The sequence below is a fragment of the Xiphophorus hellerii genome, chromosome 11 (assembly GCF_003331165.1).
Source record: "Xiphophorus hellerii strain 12219 chromosome 11, Xiphophorus_hellerii-4.1, whole genome shotgun sequence".
Classification (NCBI taxonomy): Eukaryota; Metazoa; Chordata; class Actinopteri; order Cyprinodontiformes; family Poeciliidae; genus Xiphophorus; species Xiphophorus hellerii.
The window spans coordinates 12,510,214-12,536,937 of record NC_045682.1 but is presented as its reverse complement, the minus strand read 5'-3'; the positions used below and the strand labels follow the sequence as shown (position 1 = coordinate 12,536,937).

The 26,724-nt window shown below is 38.4% G+C and overlaps 1 protein-coding gene across 5 annotated transcripts in view; it reads right to left on the bottom strand.

Moving 5' to 3' along the window:
* Positions 1-26,724, bottom strand: part of sptbn2 (spectrin, beta, non-erythrocytic 2) — a 56,404-nt gene that overhangs the window by 10,026 nt on the left and 19,654 nt on the right. For all 5 annotated transcript variants that reach the window (XM_032577254.1, XM_032577255.1, XM_032577258.1 and 2 more), the window contains 30 exons: positions 16,660-16,811; positions 16,261-16,434; positions 15,905-15,996; positions 14,261-14,341; positions 13,292-13,407; positions 12,926-13,038; positions 12,359-12,546; positions 12,149-12,266; positions 11,480-11,638; positions 11,068-11,370; positions 8,682-8,835; positions 8,189-8,583; positions 7,836-8,099; positions 7,545-7,756; positions 6,749-6,886; positions 6,436-6,655; positions 5,783-6,319; positions 4,850-5,052; positions 4,665-4,755; positions 4,388-4,534; positions 4,008-4,271; positions 3,623-3,847; positions 3,445-3,534; positions 2,832-3,110; positions 2,621-2,751; positions 2,329-2,533; positions 1,845-2,219; positions 1,515-1,759; positions 463-601; positions 262-346 (listed from right to left, as the gene is read on the bottom strand). In XM_032577254.1, the coding sequence (XP_032433145.1) occupies positions 262-346; positions 463-601; positions 1,515-1,759; positions 1,845-2,219; positions 2,329-2,533; positions 2,621-2,751; positions 2,832-3,110; positions 3,445-3,534; positions 3,623-3,847; positions 4,008-4,271; positions 4,388-4,534; positions 4,665-4,755; positions 4,850-5,052; positions 5,783-6,319; positions 6,436-6,655; positions 6,749-6,886; positions 7,545-7,756; positions 7,836-8,099; positions 8,189-8,583; positions 8,682-8,835; positions 11,068-11,370; positions 11,480-11,638; positions 12,149-12,266; positions 12,359-12,546; positions 12,926-13,038; positions 13,292-13,407; positions 14,261-14,341; positions 15,905-15,996; positions 16,261-16,434; positions 16,660-16,811 (5,895 nt within the window). The remainder of the gene's footprint in view (positions 1-261; positions 347-462; positions 602-1,514; positions 1,760-1,844; positions 2,220-2,328; positions 2,534-2,620; positions 2,752-2,831; positions 3,111-3,444; positions 3,535-3,622; positions 3,848-4,007; positions 4,272-4,387; positions 4,535-4,664; positions 4,756-4,849; positions 5,053-5,782; positions 6,320-6,435; positions 6,656-6,748; positions 6,887-7,544; positions 7,757-7,835; positions 8,100-8,188; positions 8,584-8,681; positions 8,836-11,067; positions 11,371-11,479; positions 11,639-12,148; positions 12,267-12,358; positions 12,547-12,925; positions 13,039-13,291; positions 13,408-14,260; positions 14,342-15,904; positions 15,997-16,260; positions 16,435-16,659; positions 16,812-26,724) is intronic.

The following is a 26,724-nucleotide window of genomic DNA, read 5'->3' as shown; positions in this document are numbered from 1 at the left end:
TGAAATGATGCTCTGTGTTCTTTCTTTCTAATAGCCCTCCAGCCTAAACCTTCCCATTTGCATATCTTCCTTTTTAAACCTGTACCTACATGCTTTTCTGTTGCCACATCACAGTTACAGTAGATGATGTAATTAATATACCAATATAATAACCTTTTGTTTCGGGACAAGATACTCTTTGAATTTTAATTTGTATCTAGATTATTTAATAACGTAGTATTCCAAATTTCCATTGAAATGAAATGAAATTCCTATGCCTACCAATTTGTAAATGGTCCATCTTCTCCTGCCACTTGCTGTTGATCTTATCTCTTTTTTCCTGGAGCTGAGCCATTTTCTCTCGGATCTGTAGACAAAAGGAGCATTCAGTAAACAGGGTACTGAGCTGTATGGTATGAAGACACTAAAATCTGGTTATTGTGTTCCCTCTGAAATAGTTTTCCTTGAATCGTAGCCAAATACCTCGTCAGATGCATAATGGTTCTTGTTAATGAGGTCATTTCCCATCTTGGTGCAGGCAGTGAAGCTGTCTGCTCTGGTCTCAATCTCCGATTTGATGCCCTTATGATTGACGATGACTAACTCAGCAGATGATACATCCCTTAAATGAAGCAAACAAGAGAGTTGGTGTTATTATCAGAGTTGGGTAGCGCCGACTTACATTTATTGATGTAATAAAAATACTTTTAGGAGTATTTTTTACAATGCTGAACTTTTTACTTTTACTTGAGTTATTTTATTATGATATATCGCTACTCTTTAGTTGAGTAAAATGTCTGGATACTTTATACACTATTAGTAATTTCCTCAAATAAAGAACAAGCTTGTTTTAACCAAAAATTCACCAGACACAGACTCACAGTTTTTCAAAAGTTTTATACTGAAAAAAATTGTTTTGGAATTTTTTTTCTTTCGCCTAATTTTGTTATTTTGCAACCATGTTTTGAATTATTTTCCTTTCGGTCTTTAAAATGCCAAAATTTCCACATAAGATACGGCTGAAATATGACTGACCTCTGACCTGGGTCTTTTGAAGTGAAGACTCAAGACATACATCTTCAATATGACTTACTACTCAATAGTGTGATATTTATTTTAATTGTCTGTTTACTTTATTCTACTATCTCTTGTGTTTTATCTCTTTCACTCCTCGTGTTTTATACATTTTATCTTATTTTGCCCAATATAAAGCACTTTGGTTAACTTGGTGGTTATTGTAAATAGCTTTAAAAATAAATGTATTCATTTATCACTTTGTATTTTGGTCTTTTTGATTATATAATTTGTAAGTATTAAACGACTGTTTCGATCAGTAACTCAGTACCTGAGTAGGCTTTTTACCAAATACTTGTTTACTCTTACTTGAGAAATTTCTTAGAAGCTACTTTTTACTTTTACTAGAGTAAAAATATGTTAAAGTGGTGCTACTCCTACTTGAGAATAATTTTTGGCTACTCTACCCACTTCTGGGTTTAATATAAGCCATTCCAGTTAGTGGTAAATACTCCGTTTACCTCGGACTTTCATGTGCATCGATCTGCACGTTGATGCCGTCCATCCAGAGCATGAGATCTCGCACCATGTTCAAGAAACGGAACTTTTCCACTGTGTCCAGCAGGAGGAGCCTGCGGGCTTTGCCGGCCTCCAGCAGCCCTTGCCAGGCAGTCGTCACGGCCGTTTCACTCTTTTGAATGTCATCTGCTTTTTCACCAGCATAGGCCTTCTGCAGACGTGCTGCATCATCCTGCACCTGGTTCACCTTGGAGTTAAAAGAGGAAGAGAAGGCGTTCTGTGTTCTGATTTGAAGCCGCTTTCGAAATCTAACAAGAAATCTTTTCACTCACTTGTCCGCTGAGGGCCTGGATGTCATTTTCAAAAGTGTTGTGCTGTCTGTGGAGATGCTGGACCGTGTTTAGATCCCGGCCAAGGTCTGAAGGCACTGCCTCCTTCTTCTCCTTGATACGTCCAAGCACCTCCATAGCATCTTGATGGAACCTGTGCAGCTCATAGGAGGCGGCTAACATTTGCGTGCGTGTGTCAATAAGCTCTAGCAGGTCAGCCCAGGCCTCATTTAGACCGTCCTTCCATTCTGCCACGCTGGCGTTCTCAGGGTGACCGGACTCGATGAGGTCATCTGCTAACGCGTTCACGCCGTCTACACGCTCCTGGCCAATGGTGCTGGTGTCACGAGCAAACTCACGAAACTTGTCCCTCAGCATCTGTGGGAAAAAAAAGAAAAAACAGAAATCGGGGCAACATAATTAATTCAGCTGAATTTCCCAGAGCTTTCACATCTTCAATTGGAGAAAAAAGAAAAAAAAGACCCACCGTGACATGTTCATAGTCTTGTCCCAGTTCATGGGAGCCGGCGACCACCTCCCTCTCAGCGATCCATTGCTCCAAGTCATCTACCTCTCGCTTCAGCTGGGTCAGCCGCAGCCGTTCCTGAAGACGCACACGGCGCTCCTCTGCCAGGTCTTTGAGGCCGGCGTACAGCTTGTCTACCTGGGCTTGTCGCAAGGTGATTCTTTCACTGTTCAATTGAGATTAGGAATCACATGTGTTAGTTATTAAATGACAACTGCTTCTTCAGGTTGAAGACTAAGATGTGCTTCCGGACCTCTCTGGGTGCTCGCTGGTGACCATGAGACGACTGCTGTTGGCCAGCTGGTGGATGGTCTGGGCGTAGTCCTCCAGGGCCTGTTCTAGGATCTGGTGTTTCTTGACCATTGCCAGAGCACTTTGCTCATCCTGGGTAGCAAACATGAATGATTATATTTCCTAAATACACAGGATTAACAACAATCTGTTCATCTTTGTCTCAAGCTTACCTTTGCTTTTTCCTCCGACATCATGTGCAGCTCCTGCTCCCCCATCCAGGCTTCTGCTTCAGCCGCATCAGCATAGAACTGCTGTGCGCGATTGGCCTCTATCAGACGGTCGTGACGCTTGTCCGTCTCTGCGATCAGCTGGTCCCAGAGATCCCTGAGCTCAACGAGGCGTTCCTTCAGCAGCGACTGCCTGTCGCCGTCCACCTGGCTCTGAGCCTCACCTCGACGGTGGATGTCATCGATGCGAGGTTGGTGGCCCTGGATCTCTTTCTGCAACGTCTGTTTCACAACCAGTTCTGACATTATTTCTACTGGAAGGATGGTTCTTGCATAGTTTCTATTTCCATTCTTTTCCAGAGTGACATTTCTAGATATTTCCAGAAGTTAACATCATTCTGGACTTTTGAGTATTGTGGTAAAAGGTTGGCCATTTATGGTATCTGGACCCATTTAGATGATGTCTGCTTTAAAATCACTTAGATCTGTCAAATCTAAGAATCTGTCAAAATATCAGGAATGCCTTTTGATTTTATATCATATATTTTTAAGCCAAGGGTGTCACAACATAATTATTAAATTTCTTGCTGAAAAATAAAGCAGAAAAAAACTGTACCTGGTTCTTTTTGATTAACAGCTGCACAGTTGGCAAGTCTTTTCCATGATCTGTGGAAGATGCCAGAGGCATCCGTTCTTTTACCCAAAGCTGCAAATTAAATAGAAATAAAACCTCAGCAGGACAAAAATAAAACTCAAAACTCATCTCTTAACTCCACTGAGTTGCTAGTGCTCACAATTTCATCTTCCAAGTCTCTGTTGAACTGATGTGCTTCTTTAGAGGCCAGCAGCTGCTGTCTCCTCAAGTTAAGAGGGTCTTGGAGGCCAGAAAAACTGTCAATGACTCGCTTCTGCTGCCCGTCTACCTCAGCCAACCCTGCATCCTCCTGGGACAGAGCAACAGCCTGACTTTGTAGGGACTGCACCTCTTTCTCTCTGACCTCCATCTGATGCTCCAACATCTACACAGGGGAAAGATTTAAAAAAGAAAAAAAAAAAAAAAAAAGGTAAAACATCTTCATTTGCATCAGATAAAATATTTTTGGCCCAACTTATTTCTGCTATTTTTTAAAATGGAAAAATAAAAACATTCAGAGCTTTGCAGCTTATTTTGATTTCTACCTGGTGCTTTTTAAGGAGGATGTTGACGCTGGTCAAATCTTTTCCGTAGTCGTCACTGTGCAGCTGGGTCTCGATGTTTTTCAGCCAGTCATCCAGAGCGGAGCAGCTCTGTGTAAATATCTCTGCTCTGTGGGCTTCAAACAAGCACTGGTCCTTGGTCCGGGTCGTGCTCTCCAGCTCCTCCCACTGACGCTGCAGGTCCTCCAACGTCTGCTGGACCACCGGCTTCAGCTCAGGCTTCTCCGCCACCAGTGCTTGACCCTCCTTTAAGAAAAACAATTTACTTACAAATAAGAGCTGGTAAACTGTTACCAAGTTCAAAGAAGGGGGAAAAAAACTTAAGGTTAATTTAAGAGGGTGTGTTTTCTGTGTTTACACACCTTATCAATCTTATCCAGCCAGTCTTTGTTGGAGGCCAGCTCTGCCATGAAGGCCTGGTGTTTCTGCCATTTGCTGTGAAGATTTCGAGCTTCATCATAAGTCATGTCCTGTGCTGTTAGCATCTTCTCGTTGATCCACAAAGTCAGCTATAGAGGAGTAGCAATATGGAAAAACATTACAAAGAGACACTATATATCACAACACAAGGCCACTTATTCAAATTCCTTCTTTAAATGACTTTACACATTAATTTGTTTAAGTGCTTAACTTCATTACCTCTTGCCCATCTTGCAGAAAGCGCTGAAGTTCACAGTTATCTTTAAGCTTTGAAAGCAGTTCATTTGCAGCCTCCTTATTTTTACAATGTCTGAAAAAAAACAAGCATAAGACAGAATTTTCAACTCTAAACACATCAGAAAAAAAATCTGAATTTTTCCCTTATCTTTTGCTCCAGCTCTGACCTTTCCTGGATTGAATCAACTTTTTCTTGAATTTTATCTGCATTTGCATTGGAGTCATTAATAAGGCGCCGTCCAGCCTCCACCACACCCGTTATCTTTTCCTCGCTGGCTTCTGTGGTGGTGAGAAAATCCTCGTGTTTCTTAATGGCCTCCTCTGCAGCCTGAAGATTGGTGGGCATCTCTGTGTGGGACAACACGTACTCCTACAGAGACACAAAAGCAGCACTCGCATTTCAGTTTCCCAAAAAGGCTGCATTTGTCTAAAAGCTATGAAGGAACATAACCCTATAAACTCACAGTCTCTAGTAGCGACCTTTAAGCTGTGCACTTTTCGATTTGACCTTCATTTGATGCTTGTAATATTTATAGGAATGATAGTAAATCCCCCCTGACCTTATGTTGGGATCCATTTTGATTGGCTGAAATCTTAACAAAAACATAGCTTGCCAAAATATGAAAGCCAACAAAAAGTCAGTTAACATATAGCTAAAAATATAGTTCTTTGCAAAGGTATTCATAGCTCTTAACTTTTCACATTAAATGTATTTTAATGGAATTTTATGTGATATCAACCCAAAGTAGCACATGGCTATGTAATAAAACAAAAAGGGTAAGTTATTTTTATTGTTTTTAACAAATACCTGGAAAACGTCCATTTGTATTTGCCCTCCTTTACTCTGAGATCCTAAATCAAACTCATTCCAATCAACTGCAAAAGCTTTTTGTCAAAGGAAAGCAAAAAGAGTTCTGCTTACAGTTTGTGCTGCATTTCTTTTGCAGCCAAAGAAGCAGCAAGACTAAATATTCTAGTTCTGTTATGCTAGTCATTTGTAACAGGAGTACTGAAACTGATTAAGGAACAGCAGATTGTTGTAAAGAAAGCTAATGTGGTTAATTCAATAAAGTTTCATCCATATTTTGTGTTGTTCTAACCTGGCTGTTGAGAAAAGCTTCAGCTTGCTTGGCATCTCTAAGGAAAGTCTGGAAATCGAAGGCCTGGGCCAGAAGACTGTGGCGGTTCTCCCACATGCGTCGCAGCTCATGCCACCCAGTGTCCAGCGCCTGAAGCCTCTGGGCCAAAAACATGTGCTGGGCATCCGTCTGACCTTGGGTCACTTCCTCGCCAACCGCTCGCATCTTCTCATAATCCTCCTTGTAGTTGTCAACTTCGTTCTTGATGCTCTCATGCTGGGCGAGCAAACTCTCGGCCTCAGGCAGGGAAGTGGGGCTGTCTTCTGAGGCCACTGCGGTCTGAGTGCGGGACAGCCAGGACTGGAAGTCATCCAGGTCCCTGAGGAAACCCTGAAGTTTGCTGGCTTCTCCCAGTGACTCCTCCCGTCGCTTCATGGTGGCATTCAACTCCTCCCACACCTCCTGAATCTCAGCCAGGCGACCCTGGATTTCTCCAGCTTGATCTGGATGTTCACTGGCGAGTTTTTCTGCCTCCTTTGTCAAATCATCCAACTTACCCTAAAAAAAATATGAAAGCTAACTTAGATTAAGAAATAACAGGAGAACAAAAAACAATTATTTTGTCCAGGTGTTTTTATATTTCTATTTTTGCCCAGCATGCATCACTTCCATACCTGAATAGCCTCGAGGTCCCTCTCCATGCCAGTTAGCTTGCGTTGAAGCGCCATCACTCCAGCCAGGTCGTTGCCCAAGCTCTGCGTGGATTCAATCACTTTGGTTTTTTCCTTCATCCACGTCTGACTCTCGTTACACTCCAGGTGGTAGTTCTGGATGTTAAGAGCAGATTCCAGGGCTTGCTTCTTTTGGCCAGCCAGCTTCTCAAACTCTTTCCATCTAGAGTCAAAACCCATCACATGGCACATTAAGTACAAACAGAATGGTGCTTATAGTGGTGAGAATAAAGGCATGTTCAATATTAGGTCTTACCTGTTGTTTAGCTGGTCTCTTGTCTGGTGGATTTGGTCTTTGCTGCAGTTGTCTGAGCTCAGCAGCTGCTCAGCCACTTGATTCACATCAGTGACCCGAGTACCCAAGTTGTTCATCTCAGGCTCTAGGGTGTCAAACCTGCAGCAGAGTATAATTGTTTCATTTCACTTGCTATGAAAGATTTGCATCATTATAGTACATACTCATTGCAGATTTATGTTTACTCTGAATATTAATTTGTGCAAACTGTACTGGTTGGTAAAAACCTGGAGAGAGATATGATATCAATGCTAAAAAGAAACAGTAGACAGCATTGATTTTTGAAATTAAGATCATTTAACTTTTCCATGTTGAATACTTCATTTTTTCATATTTTTCTTTAGATATATATAAAAATAAATGCTCATTATTATTATTATTTTATTTAAATTTGTTTTGAGATTCAAGATACAAACAAGAAGCAAACTGGGATCAAGTTTTGCTAAAATGGCTCTTTAGCAATGTGAAGAAAGTACTGAATTTGAAGAAAGTAAGCGGAAGCATCACAATAGAAACAATTAGATGATGCACTTAGGATGGATAATGATTATACCAATTTTAGCTAATCCTAAATCACTTATGTTGTATAATGTGTATAACTAAAGAGTAAATAAAATTAAGTTTTCAAGATATTTTACAACTTTATCTTCAGAAAAACTTTTAATTGCATCTATTTTTAAAGAGAAAAAAAAAAGCACTGGATTCAGCAACAATCTTGTTACATAATCATCTCTGCTTCCATCGCTCCCAAACTGACCTCTGCTGCACAACCTCCAGGTCTTCCAGCTTGGTAGGGATCTCCATGCCATCCAGCCACTGCTCCTTCTCTTCCACCCACAGCTGGCAGGCGTCGGCTTCGCTGAACATGCGATAAAGCGCCAGGGCGCCTTCCAGAGCCTGTCGCCGAGCTGCTGATAGAGACTCTAGCTCTTCATAGCGCTGCTCAATAGCAGGAAGACGTCCCTCCACCTAGAGACCGCAATTAGCCGTCATTCACCACACAGAGCATGTGATCTGAAAAGGATAATGAAAACTAAAGCAAACGTACTTCAGGGAAATGAATGTATGCCTCTGGCAGTGCTTGGGCCTGCTCATGGAGCGAGTCAATAAGGGGGCGGTGGCTTTGGATCTCCTCTTCAATTTCTCTCTGCTTGCGAGCTAACGTTTGGGTGGAGAACTCATCGTGGCCAACCTCTTGACTGGACACTTGTCTAAGCGTCTCCATAATCCAGGCCTCCATGTCGTTGGCATCAGTTTGAAACTGGTGCAGAGCCACAGATTCCTTCAGACTCTGCTCTCTGAGCTTTGTTGTCTAGTAAAATTAGAGTACAAAAAACATAAATGTATACAGAATAGAAGACTGTTTAGATGTGACAAATAAAGCTGCAAACCACAACCGACCTCCTCTAGATGAGCCCACTGTCCACGGATGTCTTGGATTCTTTCCGTGATTTCCGGGGCTCCAAAGTGTCCCTCTTCAACCAAAGCTTCTCCGGCAGCGATGCTGTTGCTAAGGGGGCCGTAGCGAGCGGCCATCTCGTCCCTGAAGGCCTCATGCTTACTCAGTAGGTGAAGGGCAGACGAGAGGTCACGGCCATTGTCCCCACTGGCCAGAATCTGCTCCTGCTCCCTGATCCAGGCCGCCTCCTCACCAAGATCCCACATGAACTGCCACAGTCGACGTGAATCCTCCAAACGCTCTCGACGCGTCGCCGCAAGCTGGCCAAGCTCCTCATAAGCTTGACCCAGCAGATCGACCTTCTCACTAACAAGACCAGGTTCACAAGGCTTGTACGCTTTCAAGAAGGAAAGAAATGAGAAAAATGTGTTTAGATATTGATGAAAAGAGAAGCATCCGTACAGAAAATGAAGAAGACCGTGTTAGAAGGCCTACCCTGGTCGTAGGAGGTGAAACGTTTGGCGGCTCCTTGCACTGCCTTTATCCTCTCTGCCTGAGCTGAAATGTCAGCCTCTACCAAATTGTGTTTTTGCAGAAGGTCTAACACATCATGCAAATGTTTGCCACTATCCTGGGACTGCAGGCGACCCTGAAAAAAAAATTCAAAAAACAAACAGCAAAGAGAAACATTTAGAGATGTTTTTAAAATTGATTCAGTCAAAATCTGGTAAACATAATGAAGAAATGTTTTCTCAAAAAAGTTTAACGTATAGAACAATGAATAGAAAAGCCATTTTAAAAAGGATTACGTTTCATTATTAGTTATTTTATTTGGTGATTATTAGATTGAACATTTTCAGAAAGCTTACCACAACCTAGCTGTCTAAGCTTAAACCTCATAAGTAAAATAAAAAATGTTTACAACTAGAAATCAATGAGTACAAACTAATAATAAAGATGAAAAAAAAGTTCCCAACTGCAGACAATTGAAAATGTACTTCATTTGAAAAATCAAAGGATCAAGCAAAATACAGATTATGAATAAAGTTAATTGGTAGATAATTGGCTAACCACTACACTATAAACATACAGTATTTAAAAATGTAATCAAAACTAAAGAAATACCAAGTTCTCATTCTGCAAAGATAAAAAGAAAAGCAGTAAAACTCATTTAACCCTTTCATGCACAATATGGGTCAGAAGCGACCTGCCTGAGTTTTTAAGTTTTATACTTTTCCCAATAAGTATTCATGGTATTCCAAGAATATCCAATTGTTTGATAATCATACAACTTTTATATATATTTTTTATTATAGGTGGGTGATGCTAAATACCTGCAAGTGAAGTAATAGGGAGACACTGATGCTTATCTCTTGTCCATCAACTAATCAGTGGAATCAGACGGCACAGAAATTAAATCTATTGTGGTTTTGCACAATGATTTTCTAATGTTTCCTTGTGTCAATTTAATTATTTTTCACTTTAACAGGAAAAACAGTAGAACATAAAATTCAATTCAACACAATAAAATGCCGCAGATTGTGATAGAATTTAGAGTCAATCTTTGATACAAATAGCTGTTATATTTTTAAGTTACTTCATTTAAAATCACACTTCGGTGAAATTATATAAGCTCAAAAATAAGATAATTTCATACTTGTACTGTTATCTTGCCAAGTAACTGTATTTTCAAAAGGTAGTACAAGACGACACTCAACCAGCAGGAAATAACACAGGAAGTTAGTGTTTGAGTCACGTTATGCATTAAAATGGACGTGCATGTGTTGTTGATCAAAAGCTGACACTGATGAAAAAGAGGAAAGAAGAGTTAACTGTGCTATTAATATAATACAATTTTAAAAAGTGTGGAGGTGATTTTTTTTTTCTTTCACCTTGCCATACTTTTGTTCTTTTAATTTAAATCTGAATCATCAGGTGGATGAGTTGACTGCAGTAATTAGTGTCTATCAGCAGGAGCTTGCTTAAGGTTTTATTAAGCCTAATTTATATTAGACTGAATAGAACTGACATAGTATTGTCAGAGTCCACTGGGAACAACAACCAAATTATGCAGTTTCAGGTTTTTTAGTAAAATAATATACAAATAAATGAAAGCGGAAAATTGAGCATTTTTATTTTTAAAAAATCTCAAAATCTTTGATTACTACAAAACATAAGACATCACTGGTACAAAATACAGGTATGAAAATGAACACCTGTGTGTGAAATGGGGGATATGGATTTGGGAAGGTATGAATTAGCAAAGATACGGATTGACTAAGAGAGATTTAAATGTCAAAATCAAACAATTGTAATACTGGTGAACATGGAGAGGAGGCAAATGTGGTGCTTTGCAAAAAAAAAAAAAAAACAAAAAAAAAATCCCCCATAATCTCTATAATGAAACAGAGCTCTAATTAAATGAAACTAATGAAGTCAAGCTAATGAAAAACTGGCTGTTTTATAAAGAAACAGCCAGTTTTAACTTGGACTACATGAACACTAAAAATGAACAAACATGAGGAAATACCAGCATTTCAAGACTGGCAGAACACAAATGAATTAAGTTCACAGCTTGCTAAGACGGCTTGTCAAAATTTAATTCCTTTAGTGCTCTGCATGATTGTAGTCTGCCTCAGTTAACCTCAGTTAAGCCAACAATGACAGGCAACACCAGTCAGCCGTTAGCAGGAATGGTAACAGCTAATTACTGCAATTAGGAGCAACACTAAAGCTGCTGGGAAAAACTATGAACAACATCTATCTTACTTCAGAGGATTAGCTGAGCCCTTTTAGTTAATTGGACAACAAAGCAACAATAGAAATAAGCACAGACATTCAGCACTTATTTAAACGAAGCCATTAAAAATGTCCGTTTTACCTTTTCGTCGGCCATCCAGTCCATAATGTAACGCATCTCCTGAAACAATCTTTGTAGGTCTCGATGGGAGTTCAGACGCTCCCTGCGGGCAGCCAGAAGTTCCTTGAGGTATTCCCAAAGTCGAAGGACGTTATCCCGTCGTGCCAGTATGCGACGCACATCATGATATTTCTCTGCTTCCAGTTCTTTGGCAACAGCCTCCACAGCAGCAACCCGCTCCCAGTATGCACCGATGTCTGTCTCAATTGCTTCGTGTTTACGGGTGGCAGCTTCTACTGCTCCCAAATCAGTCCCAAAATTATCCTTGCAACAAAAAAAGAAGACTGTATGAGAATCCAGCTAATCTTATAACAAGTTTTTAAACAAATACAAGTTTTTCATCAGGTTTAAGAGGAAAAGGTAGGTTTTCTACCTGAGACACTAATCTCTGGTTCTCACTCAGCCACGTCTCCCTCATTGCTGCTTTTCTGTCAAAGCGAGCCGCCAGCATCTCCAGTTTTTCTTGGCGAATCAACTCGTTTCTTAGTGCAAGCTCACGCTCATGTTCAGCCTTTTCCAGTCGTTCCCATGCCTGCCAAACAGATGGATGCACAAGATGCCCGAATCATGCAGCAGACATGACACAAAAGTTTTACAAAGAATAACATTTTTTAAGAATTAGAGGAAAATATTTCCATTTTATTATTTGCTACATTTTTTATATCCTTTTCAGGTACTGAAATGTGTACAGTGCCAGCCACATTTATTAGCTCTGGTAAAGATGTGTTAAAAACCTAGAATAAATGCATATTCATTCCGGCATGGGTACAGTATCTCTAGTATCTCTAGCAATTCATTTAAAATAAAACATCACTGATTGCTGCGCCTCGCAGTGTTGGCTGGTGCAGAAGGTGTGGGCTGTTTGATAGAAAACAATAGGGGTGTTTGCTCATCACCCACATCTGAGGTTGTCAATGTGCATTGCTTTCACATTCTGTCCTTTTTTAGTCAGACATTACACAATTAATTTCAGGCGTTTTACACATTCGTTTACAGGGTTGCTGTTGAATATATCTGGTCTTGTATTTAAAACAAGCCCTACCTTATTTATATCAGAGATGAGTTTGCCTTCTTTTGGCATGTAAACTTTCTGATTATTTGCTCTCATTTTGCTTTGGATGGTAAAGAGAAGGACCTCCAGGTTCCCCTTTTCTGTAAATCTGTGGAGACAAAACATATTTTGGATTTTATAAAAATATATTTATATATATTTTACCCTTTACGAGCTTCCATCAGGCAAACTAATACTCACTTAGGGGGTTTCTCCACAGTCCGGTAGGAGTTGAAGGCCTGAAGCTGGTTCTGAACAGCACTCAGAGAGTTAGCCAGCTGCCGATCATTAAGTGTCAGTATGGTCTGCTCAATCCATTGCAGCAGCTCTGATGCCAGGGTCTCGTACTTCTCTATCAGTTGGTCAGCTTCAATGGCGTAATCGAGTACCTGCAGCCAAAACAATTAGTGATTCCACATAAATGGGACGGAAATATTTATACATCCGTCATGCTCTGCCTAATATATCCAAGCATATTTTTAAGTGGAAATCTGTGGAACATCTATGTGCTGTCATCTCATCTTGAGTAGATAATTATCTGTACACTCTTTCAGTTCTTGGTAATCAAGAACCACAAGGGAGCTAATAGGTCAGAGATGAGCAAAAACAAAGAGGATTTCTTCTATCCAAAAATAACTCAAACCCCAAAACCTTCTATAGCTATTTAACCAAACTATTGACACTTAAAAAGTTCTTGCTTTTAAATTATAAAGTCACTTAGCCAAAAGTCTCAAATCAGACACACACACACACACACACAGAGCTAACCTTTCCAATTCGTTTTCCCTCCACTGCCAGAGCTTTCATCTTAGAGAAGTAATGATAATAGGTGGCCACATACGTGATGATTGACTTCTCATCTGGCTGATCAACATTGACATCTGGAAGAGAGGAATAAAACAAAGTTAAAGTGCTGTGCTCCAAATATCACTTGATCAAAAAACAAGAACAAGAAGTGCTCAGCTCTATCCACCTTTTAATTCTTTAAACAGCCTTTTGTGATGGTATTAAAGTTGACAATAATTAGTGCTGTCCAAGACTAATTGACTTTATTAAACTTAATAAAACTTGCAACTTAAATGCAGTTATTTGAGAGAAAAGCTGAATGCCTCAATGAAGCCAACAGCCACCTACCCTCTGGGTCCAATAGTTTAGTGAGGCCCATTTCCTTCTCAGCCACATTAAAAGCATTCTGGAGATTGTAGTGAGCATTGGACCTTTTCAGGTTGTCGAACTCAATCAAGTCAGGCCTGCAGACAATGAGAAACAGACGTTTTAATAGGAGCAGGATACAGATAAGAAGAAATGACAAAACATTCGAGTCATCAGGTATAAAAGAAAAATCTGGTTTGCGAAAGACGTATGTAAAAATGCTTTTCATGCATAGACTGAAAACATCTGATATTCTTTTCTTTAATGAACACTTTATTTTAGAAGTATTTGGATGTTAGAGCAGCATAAATATGTCAGATGTAAGTTTATTACAAATGAACCTCCACTAAATGCAGTTATAAAATGATGTAATAAAAATATTTTTACACTAAAATTAACATGAATTACACAGAGGACATTGTGAAAGCTAAAAACTGCACATTGATAGCTGTGTCATAAATTAGTCAAACAGTAAATACAGTGAAATAATTGAATACCTAAGTAAATAAGAAACGCCTTCATTGTATGCATTGATTAATTCATCAATAATCTCTGTTCTATCTGAGTCACAAGTTAAGGATTAATCTTTGGTCTTTTATCTTTAAACTCTAGAAATCCTTTAACCAGCAGGGTGCACAACTGAGTTACCAACGATGGTTCTATATTAAAAAAAAATAGTTGGGTTATGACTGTGATCTAGGTCATGTTACTCCCCATTTTATTCTATCTTTCAAGTCCTACTGCACAATGGAAAAATACTGAAATAGAAAATGTGGTAAGAAACTCCTTTGACTGCTTTAATTCCCTGAACACCAAAGTACAAGAATATTGGATGTCTTTTGTGTTTGTAGGAGGATAATCTGAAATAACACCCAGCAAAAAAAGAATAGACTGATCAGATTCTTCAGCAAAACAAGCCAAACAGGGACCACAGGTCAGTGACTCACTGACCTGTGTTTGTGCACGATGGCATTGAACGCCAGGCCATCTCTCCAGCTGGTGGTGAAGTTGTGGATGTTGACATTAGGATATCTGTAGGGGTCAGATTAAAAAGCATGAATCATTAGCTCAGCACGACAGAATACCATACTGATTTTCATGTAAAAAGAAAAAGAATATGCTAACAGTAAAAATATTCAGCACACAAGACAATTTTAATTACTTGGAATAGCAACAAAAAGTAAATTTATTCCAGTAATTAAATTCAAAGAGTGAAACTTATGTAAATTCATTACAAACAATAGAATAGAAAAATCTTTTTTTAATTCCTTACTGGGGGAAATTCACCAGAAAAGTGAAAAAAAAAAGAAATTAAAAGACTGTAAAACAGTATAATGTGAGAACATTAAGCATACTCAGGCTCTAAGAAATGTGTAACTTAGTAAGATCATTTAAAATATACAAACTGTGCTCTATAGTAGGCCAAGGATAAGAAAATAAACTAATAGTAGGGTTGGAAACAACATATTGTTATTGCTGGGAACAGTGATGGTTACAGTTGCTGGGAGGAAGGAGCTATGATGATGCTTTTTGTGCAGCTAGGATGCAGCTGCATGTTGCCAAAGGAGCTCGCCAGTTGTGCAACGGCTCAATGGATGAGGTGAGAGACATTATCCAAAGGTGATGAGTTTTTGCCAGATTTTTTCTGCCTTCCTGATTCTCGATTTTATTGACGACTTATTTCAAGTTCTCTTAATTTTTACTATTATAGTCTACTTTCAATTAAAACCCTTAAAAATTAATCACACATGGCAACATGGCAATACGGTAATCAATCTACGGCTCTGCCGAGGTGCTAAGGAAGGAAAAAAAAACAAAAACCCAGCAGACCACACCAGATCACATGACCTCCCAAATCATCAACTGTACAGACTTCACAGTGATCCTTAGACATTTTAAACACTGAGTAGGACCACTGAACAAAAGTCCAGTCCTTCACCTCCGGTAAGACACTTCTAATATCTTTTCTCTGGAGTAGTTCAACACAAAGCACGTGGCGGTCATAACCAAGTATAAATCAGTGTGTGGTGGCTCTAGGCTCTGGTTTCAGCCACAGTTCAAGCATCGTCAATCTTCCCCAAACTGCAGAATGGGTTTTGTTTCACAATCCTCTCAAAGCTGCAGTTATTCCTGCTCCAACTTTTACTCCTACCCTTTTTCCCTCCACTTTACTTTCCAATTGGATCATTGGATACGGCATTCTGAACCACTAACTTCCCTAGGCTATGACCTTTTTGCAGCTTCCCTGTTTGAGGAAGATGTCAGTGACTGCTGGATAACTGTCGAGTCAGCAGACTTGCACATGATTGTGTAGGTCATGACATGATCATTACATAAAATTTTCGTTTTCATAATCTCATTGTTAGTCTTGCATAACACTCAATGTGAGAGAAATTACTAGATAAGCCAAAAGCCATAATCAGCTTTATCTAAACAGAAATTAATTAACTGTCTATACAGAAATTATAAGTGTTTTACTTTATTAGATGAATTACTGAAATAATTTAGTCTTTAAATTATAATCTAATTTACTGAGGTGTGTGTGTGTGTATATATATATAAAACACTTCCAGACATATGCTGTCAGCTTCTTACCCTGCTGTTTTCATTTGGCACCAAAGCAGAAGGGCATCTTTGGCTGACTTTTTCTCTTTGTTGTCTTCCGTTTCCACACTGATGTCTTGAATCTGTCATTTAATCAAGATAGCAAGATGTTTATAAATTGCAATTTCTAGATTGAGCAGCATAATTTATAGTAATTACATTGGTATGCAATGACACCCTTTGGAGAGTGAGAAAACAAAAAGTCATAACGGGGAGCTCACAACTAAAACAATTATTAGAAAACCGCAGTGAAGCGCCATCTAATAATCAAGTTATACGAGCTTCAAAGAGGAAGTGCAAGTTTGCATAAGGACAACATTACGATATAAACAATCACTTCATATTACCTGAAAGCGGAGGATTATAGTCCATATGAGGCCTAAGGTGAGACGGTGATTTCCATCCACTATGTCATGGGATCCCATGTTTTCTAGATGGACCTTTTGCTCCTTGAGAAACTGCAGAGCTTTGTCAACATTCTCGAGGCAGTGGATACGCATGCGGCCCTTAGTGGGTTTTGGCTATGAGGGGGGGGGGGAAAACCCAAAACAAAAACAAACAAACAAAAAAAAAACAAGATGCACCCATTTGAATGATGTTGAATAAAAAAATTTAAGAACAAATGAAATAGAAAGGAGCAGCTGACAGGAATTTAATGGGGAAAACAAATAGAAACTGGAGCACAAGCAAGTCCATGTAATAAAACAAACATGTCTAAAGAAAAGTGGTTACTTTCATGTACTGACCAGCTGTTCTCCTGAGAGGACTTCCAGAAGGCGGATTAACATGCGGCCATCCCGCAGATCTGTGTACAAGTCACCAATGCGGCAAGTCACTCGACCCAAGTGAGAGTTTACCCATTTGGTGAATGTTTTCTTCTGCACGGCTTCACGCTCATCTGTAAAAAATAACAGATAAACAAGAGTGAGCACGCATTGCCTCAGCTTTGACGTGTACTCAGCCTAAAATCCTCAAAGATGTCCCAGTGTGGAGTGTTTCACTAGTCTATATGCTCCAAATGCACTCCTCTGAACAGTCGTATTTACATGAGGCTTTAGTAAATAAATATTCACAATTCTTTTTTTTTTTTCTGTAGCCGACAGAGTAGAGTGAACACCAGCAGTTTAAGCCATAAGAATTGAAGTCCTTGACTTGTGTACTCCCATTTTACAGACACTATTAATCCAGGGAGGGTTTTCTAATCTTAAAGGACTAATTCAGGCTTTTTGAAGTTCTGCTAAAAGATTACAGGCAGTCAACATTTTACCTGCAGTAGATAACTTTCTTAGTGTCTTTATTTAGTATAAATCCAGATTAGTTGGTCCTTGAAACCAACTTTGCCTCAGTCTCAAAAATCTCATGTTAGTCATAGTCAGGGTAGTCATGGCACAGTTTATAAAAATTGATACTTTCCAAAACTTAAAACTGCCTTAACATTGGGAAATAATTTCCAGAGATGGGGAATCAAAATTATTATAGTGTTCTAAGAAAATGTTGTTACACTATTTTTCACACAGCTTTAATTTCATATCATGGAGCTACGTGGGCCACAATGCAGTGTTCTTTTGTACATGTTTCACAAAGGATCGTCACTGGTGGCCCAGAGCCTCCCACCTCTATTTCCTGTGTAATTAATCACCGGCCTCTGTGTAAATAACCACCCAATGCAAACGTGACAGTGGTTTAAAGGTTCATAAAATAGTGTCAGCATAAACCACAGTGGCCTTTTTGAGATTAGGAGGTTTTTAAGGCAGTAAGAGTCTGCTTTGGTCTTGGCTCCAACTGGACTAGCTGTTAGCTTCCCTCTGGGACCAACAAATATGTAATTTATGCTGAATGATGACGCCAAGAGTTTTCTACTGCAGAAAAGATATTACCAGTAGCTGCTTCTAATCTTAACAGAATCATACTACAAAGATCCTGAACAATCCCTTAAAGACCAATCAAACAAATTTGATCTATATAGCACTTAACAACAAAGAGTACTCCTGCACCAAAGTGCTTTCCTTATAGATCAAGATATCTAGATGACTAAGCTTCAGAAGAGTAGACACAGTACAAAAATGTAGCTGCATGCATTTTTTTCTGTTATTGCAGGTAGTGCATAAAGAGAAACATTATACAGGTCTAACCCAGACGTGGACTATAGACATATGGACTACAGAAGTAACAGGCTCCACCAGCCACCCAGGTGTCCCAATTTCTAAAATGTAAGGTCTCCCTCGCTTTGGAAAACTATTTCCAGAATATAATCAGATATAAGATCAATCAGAACCAAAAAAAGAAAAAAAGACATGTAGCACAACATTAAATAAATCTTAAGATTCCCATAACACAAATAAAAAGCCATGATGACATTTATTTATTAGCAGCAGTTTGTGTGAATTTACATGACCAAGATGTCCACTGAATTATTTGTTTGCACAAAAACTTACTGAACTCACTATAAAAAGGGAAAATACAAATCATTTTAGAAAACACTGCAGTTCATTAGAGGTCTGAGTTAGTTACATTGGATAACTAAATGGACAATTAATTTGAGAGCACTTTGAAGAGAATGCACTCAAGTACCTAAAGAAAGTTTATTGCAGTAATGCACATCAATTACTATCTGGTAGGGGAAAAAAGGAAGAAGAAGAAGAAAAAAAAACTGATTGTGAAATATAAGCCCTTTAGGGTGGAGTAACCCCATGGTTCATAGTATTTGTTCTGGTGCAACCTAAAGACATTTGTTGTTTTCTTCTGAAGCTTTTCTCTGCTAAAATTAGCTGCTCTTTCTGACAGGAGACAGACACACTGGTGTCTGTCCCAAGACAGTGATAAAGTGCAGCTCATTTAAAGCCTCAACTTAAACTCCATACAACAAAGGCTTCTTGTTCATTCTGAAAAAGCTTGACAAAATCTGACAGAACAAATGAGCAACTCCCCAAACCCAGGTTCATAAAACCTTTACAGACAGTCTAAAGAGTAGAAATTGATATTGCAATCAAGGGGATCTCCTTCCAAAATTCCAAGAAAATTGTATAAATATATTAATAAAAATTCTGAAACACTGGACTAAAAACAACATAAACAAAATAAAACAAAAAAAACAATCAGATTGTTTTTAAAAATAAACAAAAGCAATGACTGAATTTGTTATAATTATGTCCTACAGCTCTTCCAACTTATTGCCTTCTTGCCTGGTTGCCATTTTCTTGGTTAATTTGGATTTATCTACTTTCCAGATAAATCTAGAGCTCATCTACAAGTTTACAGAGTGCAGAAATAACAAATTTTCAAAAACACGACAGGCTGCTGGATGAATGACTGCTCTAGCACCCAACCACCAGACTTGGCAAGTTTTCTGGGGGAAATCCAGAAACGTGTGTGAGCTCGAGTATGTCAACTTTCGGTCACTAAAAAATAACATGCTGCTGACTAGGTTGAGCTTAATGTAATAATAATAATAATAAAAAAAAAAAACAGGTGATGAGCTATGACTAAGACGAAGTTAGTGTAAGAAACACCCTGATAACCTGAAGAATTTATTTTAAGGATAATGCTTTTTCACAAAATTTTATGCAAAAGGTGTGGCATTTCTATAATCTAATGTAAGAGCATGTTGTAGCAAAATACAGAAGACTACTGCTGTACTTCCATGCTGTTCATGGCAGCAGAAACTTTTAGGAGAAATGCTTTAATTTTGTGCAATGTTGACTCTTTGCATACTGTAATTTTGTGTGTTGGTGTTTCGAGGCTGTCTTCTATTTAAGGTTTTAGGCGTCAGTATAGTTCTACAGAACAGCCTCAAACCTTTTTTTCTTATTCTAGTGACACATAAATACCACAAAAACCTATTACTCCATTACTAGGGGCTTATTAATGAGTTTGGACCTGTTTAATGAACCTGCAGATTTATGTGGATTTGACAGGTGGACTAAAGCAGAGAAGTCAACATTCCTTCTGTGGCTTAGTCATGTTATGACAGCACCCAGGAGCGAGAATGATGCAGTCAGGAAGTGGAGGGGTCTCCTCAGAATAACTGCTACCAAAAATTTGGCACTGTACTTTCCACTCTGAACAAAAGCACAAGCAAAAATAATCACATAAAAATAAACAGTTTCTCTTTTTTTTACATTCATGGACTGATGGCTTTTACATGCACAAGAGGATTATGCTGAATATTAATCATTTGCAGATCAATGCCTAAATTGTGCATTACGTTCTGCTAGAAAACACTAACGCTCAGGTTCAGCAACAGGAAGTTTGGTGGTAAACTGTCATTTTTAGTCATAGAAGAATAGCAGATGATAGCGGGGGGAAAAAAACATGCAAGCAGGTTTCTGCTATGATGTCAACTGTCTCCAACGTCATGTAAAATACTTGTGGAGCCTGCCAACATAACTGCAAATTACAGTTGCAAAACTACAACAGATGACAAGACGGCTGATGGGTAAAATATAGTCTTTCAAACAGACTCCCACTAAATGCAGGATAGCATTGCTTGCACTTTGACAAAACAGAAATTCCTATTAAAAACAAACACAGATTGAAGCATTCTCAGGTTTCTAATCTGAAGCTAAACCAGCATGATTTACCCCGGATAAAAACACAATACATTTGAATCCCTAACAGTAAAACAGTTTCTCAAAGCCTTAGTAATTTTTTACATTTTCCTACAGAAATGAGCACTGTCAGAATGTTGTTTTTTTTTTAAACTCCCGATCTTTTGTGTGTGCAAGCTAAAAAGAAAAGAAAAAAAACACCAAGTGACTTGAATTTGCAGCACCATGTTTTTTCCTATTGTTTACTAATGACAGATGAGAAACCAGTAGTTAAAGGCATCATTAAAAGTTTCAAGCACATTTGGGCTTGTCCAGCCACTTTGAAACCGTTTGTAGATGGTGGTAAGCGCTAAGTATATGTCAGAGCAAGACTAAAATGAGGGCCTGTCCCAGCCAGTGCACTCTTTAACAATTCAAGTTACTGGAATTGAGCTCTTGTTTTCCTTTTTTTTAACATTGAAACAAACTTGAGCGCTGATGATAATGATTATCTGCAAGCGATCTTAGCATATATAATGCAGGACCTAATTCTGTTTGTGTGGCTCATACTTTACTGAGATCATGTTTAGCGATAACAATGCAGATGAATACAACACTAACACAGACTTAGTGAGGCAGGGCTTACAAATGTTCATAAGAAAAAAAATCACATGATATAGTTGCTTCATTTTCAAGTCCCAGGAGCATGCTTTTCTTATAACCTCTTCACTATTTAACCTTGACCTATGAATCTTACAAGTATTAGCATGGTACTTAACTGAAAAAATAAACTACCGTTTTGCTTATTTAATTGTGGTACATACTGAAAATATTTTTTCCTTCAACAACAAACAAAAAAAAAACAGATATATAATTTATTCATGTTTTTTAAGTTGATCGGTAAACTACCATGTCTAGCAAGTAACAAAAGCCAAAAACACAATTTAAACCTTATTCTTAGCCCAAAAAAGTTTTAAATTAATAAAACAACCAATCAGGGCCAGGAGGAATGTCTTCATTGTTTAACACAACAATAAATAAAAAGTAGTGACCTTCCCAAGTAGTACCATGACTGGCAATGAATGACTGCTGGAAAAGACTCCAGCCGCTTCGCAGCCCCAACCAGGATTAATAAGGTGGAAAAAATGAGTGACTGATTCCAAGATCTGCATTTAGTGGCTGAACCACAAACCAAAAGTTTTAAACATTTGTTTTTTCTAATACTGTGCAGGATTTCTGGTGATGTGACACTTGTCATAGATCAACTTTGCTCAAGAAAGCACACTAAATCACAATGTTGATGAGTCTGGCACAGACCAGAGACTAAAACAACATATTTGGAAAAATGAGACTAGTGATAACGTCATCGGTGGATATGCTAACTAGTCTGAGCATTCATGGCAAACTATGCTATAGGGAAGAAGTTGTAAAGAACAAGTGTGAGAGAGGTTGTGAGAAGCGCATATATAAGCATATTGACAGCGCCAAGACCCGCCTCCTGGTTGTGATCGGTTGTTTCTAGTTCGCACTGGGAGAGAGCTGAGAGGCTCTATTTTTTTCCACATTGTATTAAGACATAGTTTTAATATGTAAAAAAATATATATTTAATACAAGTTACATACTGCAGTTTTAGCAATGAAACAAATTAGTTTTTAAATAAAAAAAGTAGTCAAAATAACAGGAAACATGCAAAAAGCTGGTCAATAAGTATAAGAAGCGTTTGTTTGCTGTAAAGCCTCTAAAAGTTTATTCCACTGGTTACAAGTATTACTTAAACAAATACATACATAATTTTATGATCTGTTGAACGATGCCAGTCTCATTTCTTGTTAAACATTTTGGTTGAAGAGATTTTAAAATCAAATTCTTTCAGGAGTATTAATACTTTTGTGCTTATCAATAGGAAACCAGTTGATGAGTGCTTTAATCAGAAGAAACTCAGGCAGACTTTGATAGGAATGTTAGATATTTAAAACTTGACTACCTCTAAAAGGCACATGTCACCAGCAGAAATGTTTTATCTGTCCTGCTGTACACATAACAGGCAGTGATCCAAAACAAGATTCCAGTCCTGGTACAAGACAGAGAGTCCGGTCACTGATTAAATCCTGTTTGCCACATCACAGAGATGGTGTCCTAACACACAGAGGTCACAATTCAACACTAGAAAAGAAAAGAAGATGTCCTTGTTTATTAACGGTAGCTCATTTTTAACTATGAAATAGATGCAGCTAAGCATCATAAAACAGCTGGACTTAAGTCCTAATTTTACCTTTTTTTCCTATAAATAAAAAACAAACACTAACCTGTTTGAAATGGCAAAAGTTCGAGTTAAACAGATTTTTTTTTGTTTGTTTTTAATTAAAAAGCCTGTTTGACTTGTAGATCACCAATTTCTTCAGTGAACTTTGAATGCCTCCATTGTTGGATCTCCTCTTGCACAACATAAAATAAGTGGCATCACAACTAGAGGGGATTGCACACAAGTTTTGCCATTCCAGATATTTCAATAACCGTTCCCTTTATTGCCAGATACGCTTTGTAATCGTCTCCCTCCGTGCAAAAATATGCAAAACTGCAAGAGAATTCGCAGCAGCTTAAAACGGGTCTACCTTCAGCACACAGGCTGGTAGTCATTAGGAGCTGACAAAAATTTCACCTTGCTTTATGTGCGGCCTTGGCCTTGCGCAGTAATTCCTGGTTTTCTTTGTAGTGCCGCTAAAATGACCTTGATTTTGTAAACTTCTAACATCCTGCCAGTTACTTAACCCGACCTTTCATTATACGTGCCTTTGCTCACAACCTCTACAAAAGAAGGTGCAAACTGCTTCCATCAATTTGTCTGACTTTATGACCTTCTTTATGACATTCTCCACACAGAAAAAATTACTGAGCCAATCAGTTAAGAGCTCATCAGTGGGAGTCTGACTTTACTCTTGTTTTTATCTTAGTAAAATAGATTTCCTAGATAACAAAAATGGCAATAAGTTTTACATCAGGTGTGCAAAGACTACCCAATATGTACTGGAATCAGATATTAAAAACATGCAAACACATTTGTAAGCAGCAGACTTTATTTAATCTGCTAAAAAGTAGTGAGTGACATGTTGGATTCATTGAGGCTTAGCTATAGAATATCAATACATTTGTTGGTCTGTATCGAGACAGGGTTTGGATCATTACCACATCGGTGACCCATATAAAAAGTCTAGTCTGTCTCATTTCAACAGCTGTATCAGAATGCTCTACTTATATTTGACAACAATATGTGCCTACCATCATGGTTGACACAGAGCTTTGGCCAGTTATGGGTATGAAATGTGTACAGAGGTTTTAAAAAGCCAGGATTAAAATCTGCAAAAATATTTTCAGCATGAATTTCCAATAACTTAAAGTCCTTTCAATAAGACTCGACTTGTGCACCGTACTTTGTGTCCATATGCTCGGCATATTGTGTTGTTAATGCAACACCAGCCTTCTTCACATGTTGCTGCACACTGCAGGCAAGCTGGCTGGAAGAGAGTCCATGCACCCTACCCTTACTAACAAGACAGACAACTTATGGTATTTTAAAATATTTTCAGTCAAAAATAGTGGGAAAACTAAAGAAGTGTAACCCACTATGGTTAGTTTTATAGAATTGTAACATTAAAGTTTGCAAAAATTTGAGCGGCATCACCTTCCATGCAATAAGCCCTTGAAAACTCATACAAGATAAAGCAGATGGCTGTTCTGCATTTTTACTGAAGTCCATGTAGCAAAAACCGATATCTGTTAATTTAGGAGTAGTAGGAATACTGTTCTTTCTTTTTAAAATAAAAGCTAATAGATCATCATGTGTTTTGATTAAAATTTGTGTTAACTCTGAGGCAATGATTCTACAAAATCTCTTTATACATCTATGAAAGGAAAACTGGACAAAAAAGTTTCAGCAGGGTACTCGTACCCCAACCAACAGTGACCAACATATTAGACATATTTTAACATAAAGGAAAGCATGACTGAGACTTAAAGAAGACTTTTTCATACCTTAATCACAACTTGGTAACTCAAAATAAATACTACAGACTGACCGCTTGATAGCCTATTGGTTTGTCCTGTAATATTTCAGAAACTTGGATGAGAGTGAACTAAAATTATTCTTTGTCTGAACAGACTTCGGGAGCACAAAGTTTGAAATAAAAACAAAGAACCAGTAAAAGAATATGAAGCCACTTCTTGGACATCAAAGAGTCATTCAGCTGCATATCCATGAATACGAGGCCATGCTTTTTACCCCTGTAGCTCTGCTGGTGACTGCTCAGTCACCAACATTGATCTATGCCTGAAAATTTTAATCTCCCCAAGACATCATTTAACTCCTACATCCCTCCATAAACCAAAGCATAATGCTAAACATTCTATCTAAAATGTTAAACAATTCTGTGGTTAAAATGTACTAATCAGTGTAAATTTTACATTGAATACTTAAGGATCTTTTAAATGGCAGAAAAACATTTCCTGAGGTCAAATTGAAAATCTGGTTGCTGTATTTGGTCTCTAATTAGCTAGTGAATGTTTTAAAGTGTTAAATCAATCTAAAAGCTCTCCTTCCAGAAAAAAATGCATGGTTTGCACAACGACTGCGGTCTGTTTGCTGAGCTCAAGGAGGTTTTGTTCGCTCAGGTGTGATTAAAACTTATGTGCGGCTGTTCAAGCTGCAATTGGTCTGGACATGGTAAGGGGAAAAAAAAAAAAAAGTGACCCAAATAAATACTAGATGGAATCCAGAACAAATGAGAAAATCAAACTGAGACCCACTGCAGTACCACCATAACAGAGCAGAGACAGAGAGGGGAAGAACGACGCTGATGGGGAGCAGAGACAACTAAGCCAGAGTCCCAGCTTTCACCTGGGCTTTCAAGAAGGTCGGTGGAGAGAATTATTAAATTTTCCAGAGGTATGAATATTTTTGAGCCTAATTGTATGTATGCTAAATTATTTATCTATCTTATCTTGGTAGATACTGTATATTCCCATAAAAAGATCTAAATATCGATAAATGCAAAGATACATTTCCAAAATTCTCTTAGTACTGCAATTAGCATTCCAGGTCTGTGAGCGTGTCGTTTTCCATTCCAATATCTGCTCTTATTCGATGTTTTTAGCTGCACAGTCCGGAACGTTCTCCTCCATCTATATCAGCTAGGGGCGCCATTTTTAGGCAGAGCAGTAAGCAGGAGGTACCAATACCTTTTATTTTGAAAAAATAAATTTCTGAACTGTTATGGTAAAGAGCTTCAATGTGTGTTTAAAGTGAACTTTAAGATTCAGCAATATTTGCCTTACAAAATAGTTGCTGACAATAGCTGACCAAACAGCATGCATCCAGAAGCACAGAATACATAAACAGTAATTCATCTTAAAACCTCTTTATCTTCAAAAATAAACTGATCATCTATTTTCTTGTATGCTGTGTGATAGTGTGGAGTAAACAAAGAACAATAAAACAAGTGGGTGGTTTGAGTAAAAGCAATACAAACATGCAGACAGACCTTCATGGAGAAAGCATGACAAGGCTGAAGCAGAAGATAAATGATATTAACAGTGCTGTACTTATGACTTTCAAAATGTTTACATATTTACAAGTTCCCTTCAGCTGAAGTACCTTAATTAGAAAAATAAACCAACTGTAAATAGTCAAAAACTGTTTTGTATGCATCAATTTATTTTGAACAAGACAATTGTTTTACTTCTAAATTTCTGGAGTTCTGTGATAATACTAAACTGTTAGAAAATATGAGCAGAACTAAGTGAACAAAATGGCAGACACAGCTGTACATGTTTTGGCTTTTTTTTCCCCCACCTCACTCTATAAAAGTAGAAGTGCCCTTCCCTCACTTATGACTTTAAAAGTAAGTCTGTGGTAAAACTGCTGCCTAAAACCTGCTACGTGTAGCACGACTTATTCTTACACTGTTAAAAGAACTCTAATGATGTGGCCGTAAAAACGTGTTTAGCCTTTACAAGTTTGATATAACGACGGCAAGAGCTGTCAGAGAGAGTAAAATACATTCCTGTTTCAGTACAGTGTATTTTTCTCTTCACTGTCGCAGTCAACATGCCCTTCAATTACTTTTCCTCTGCCATCTGCAGCTGCAGGTGATAACAGGGGAGATGTGGGAGGAGGGGCCCACACCAAGGCCAATCCCATGAGAAATGAGACCGAAACAATCAGCACTCAACAACATCTGCAACACAAGAGTGTGAAATGTCAGTAGAAAAACATGTCCCCCAATGGCTCC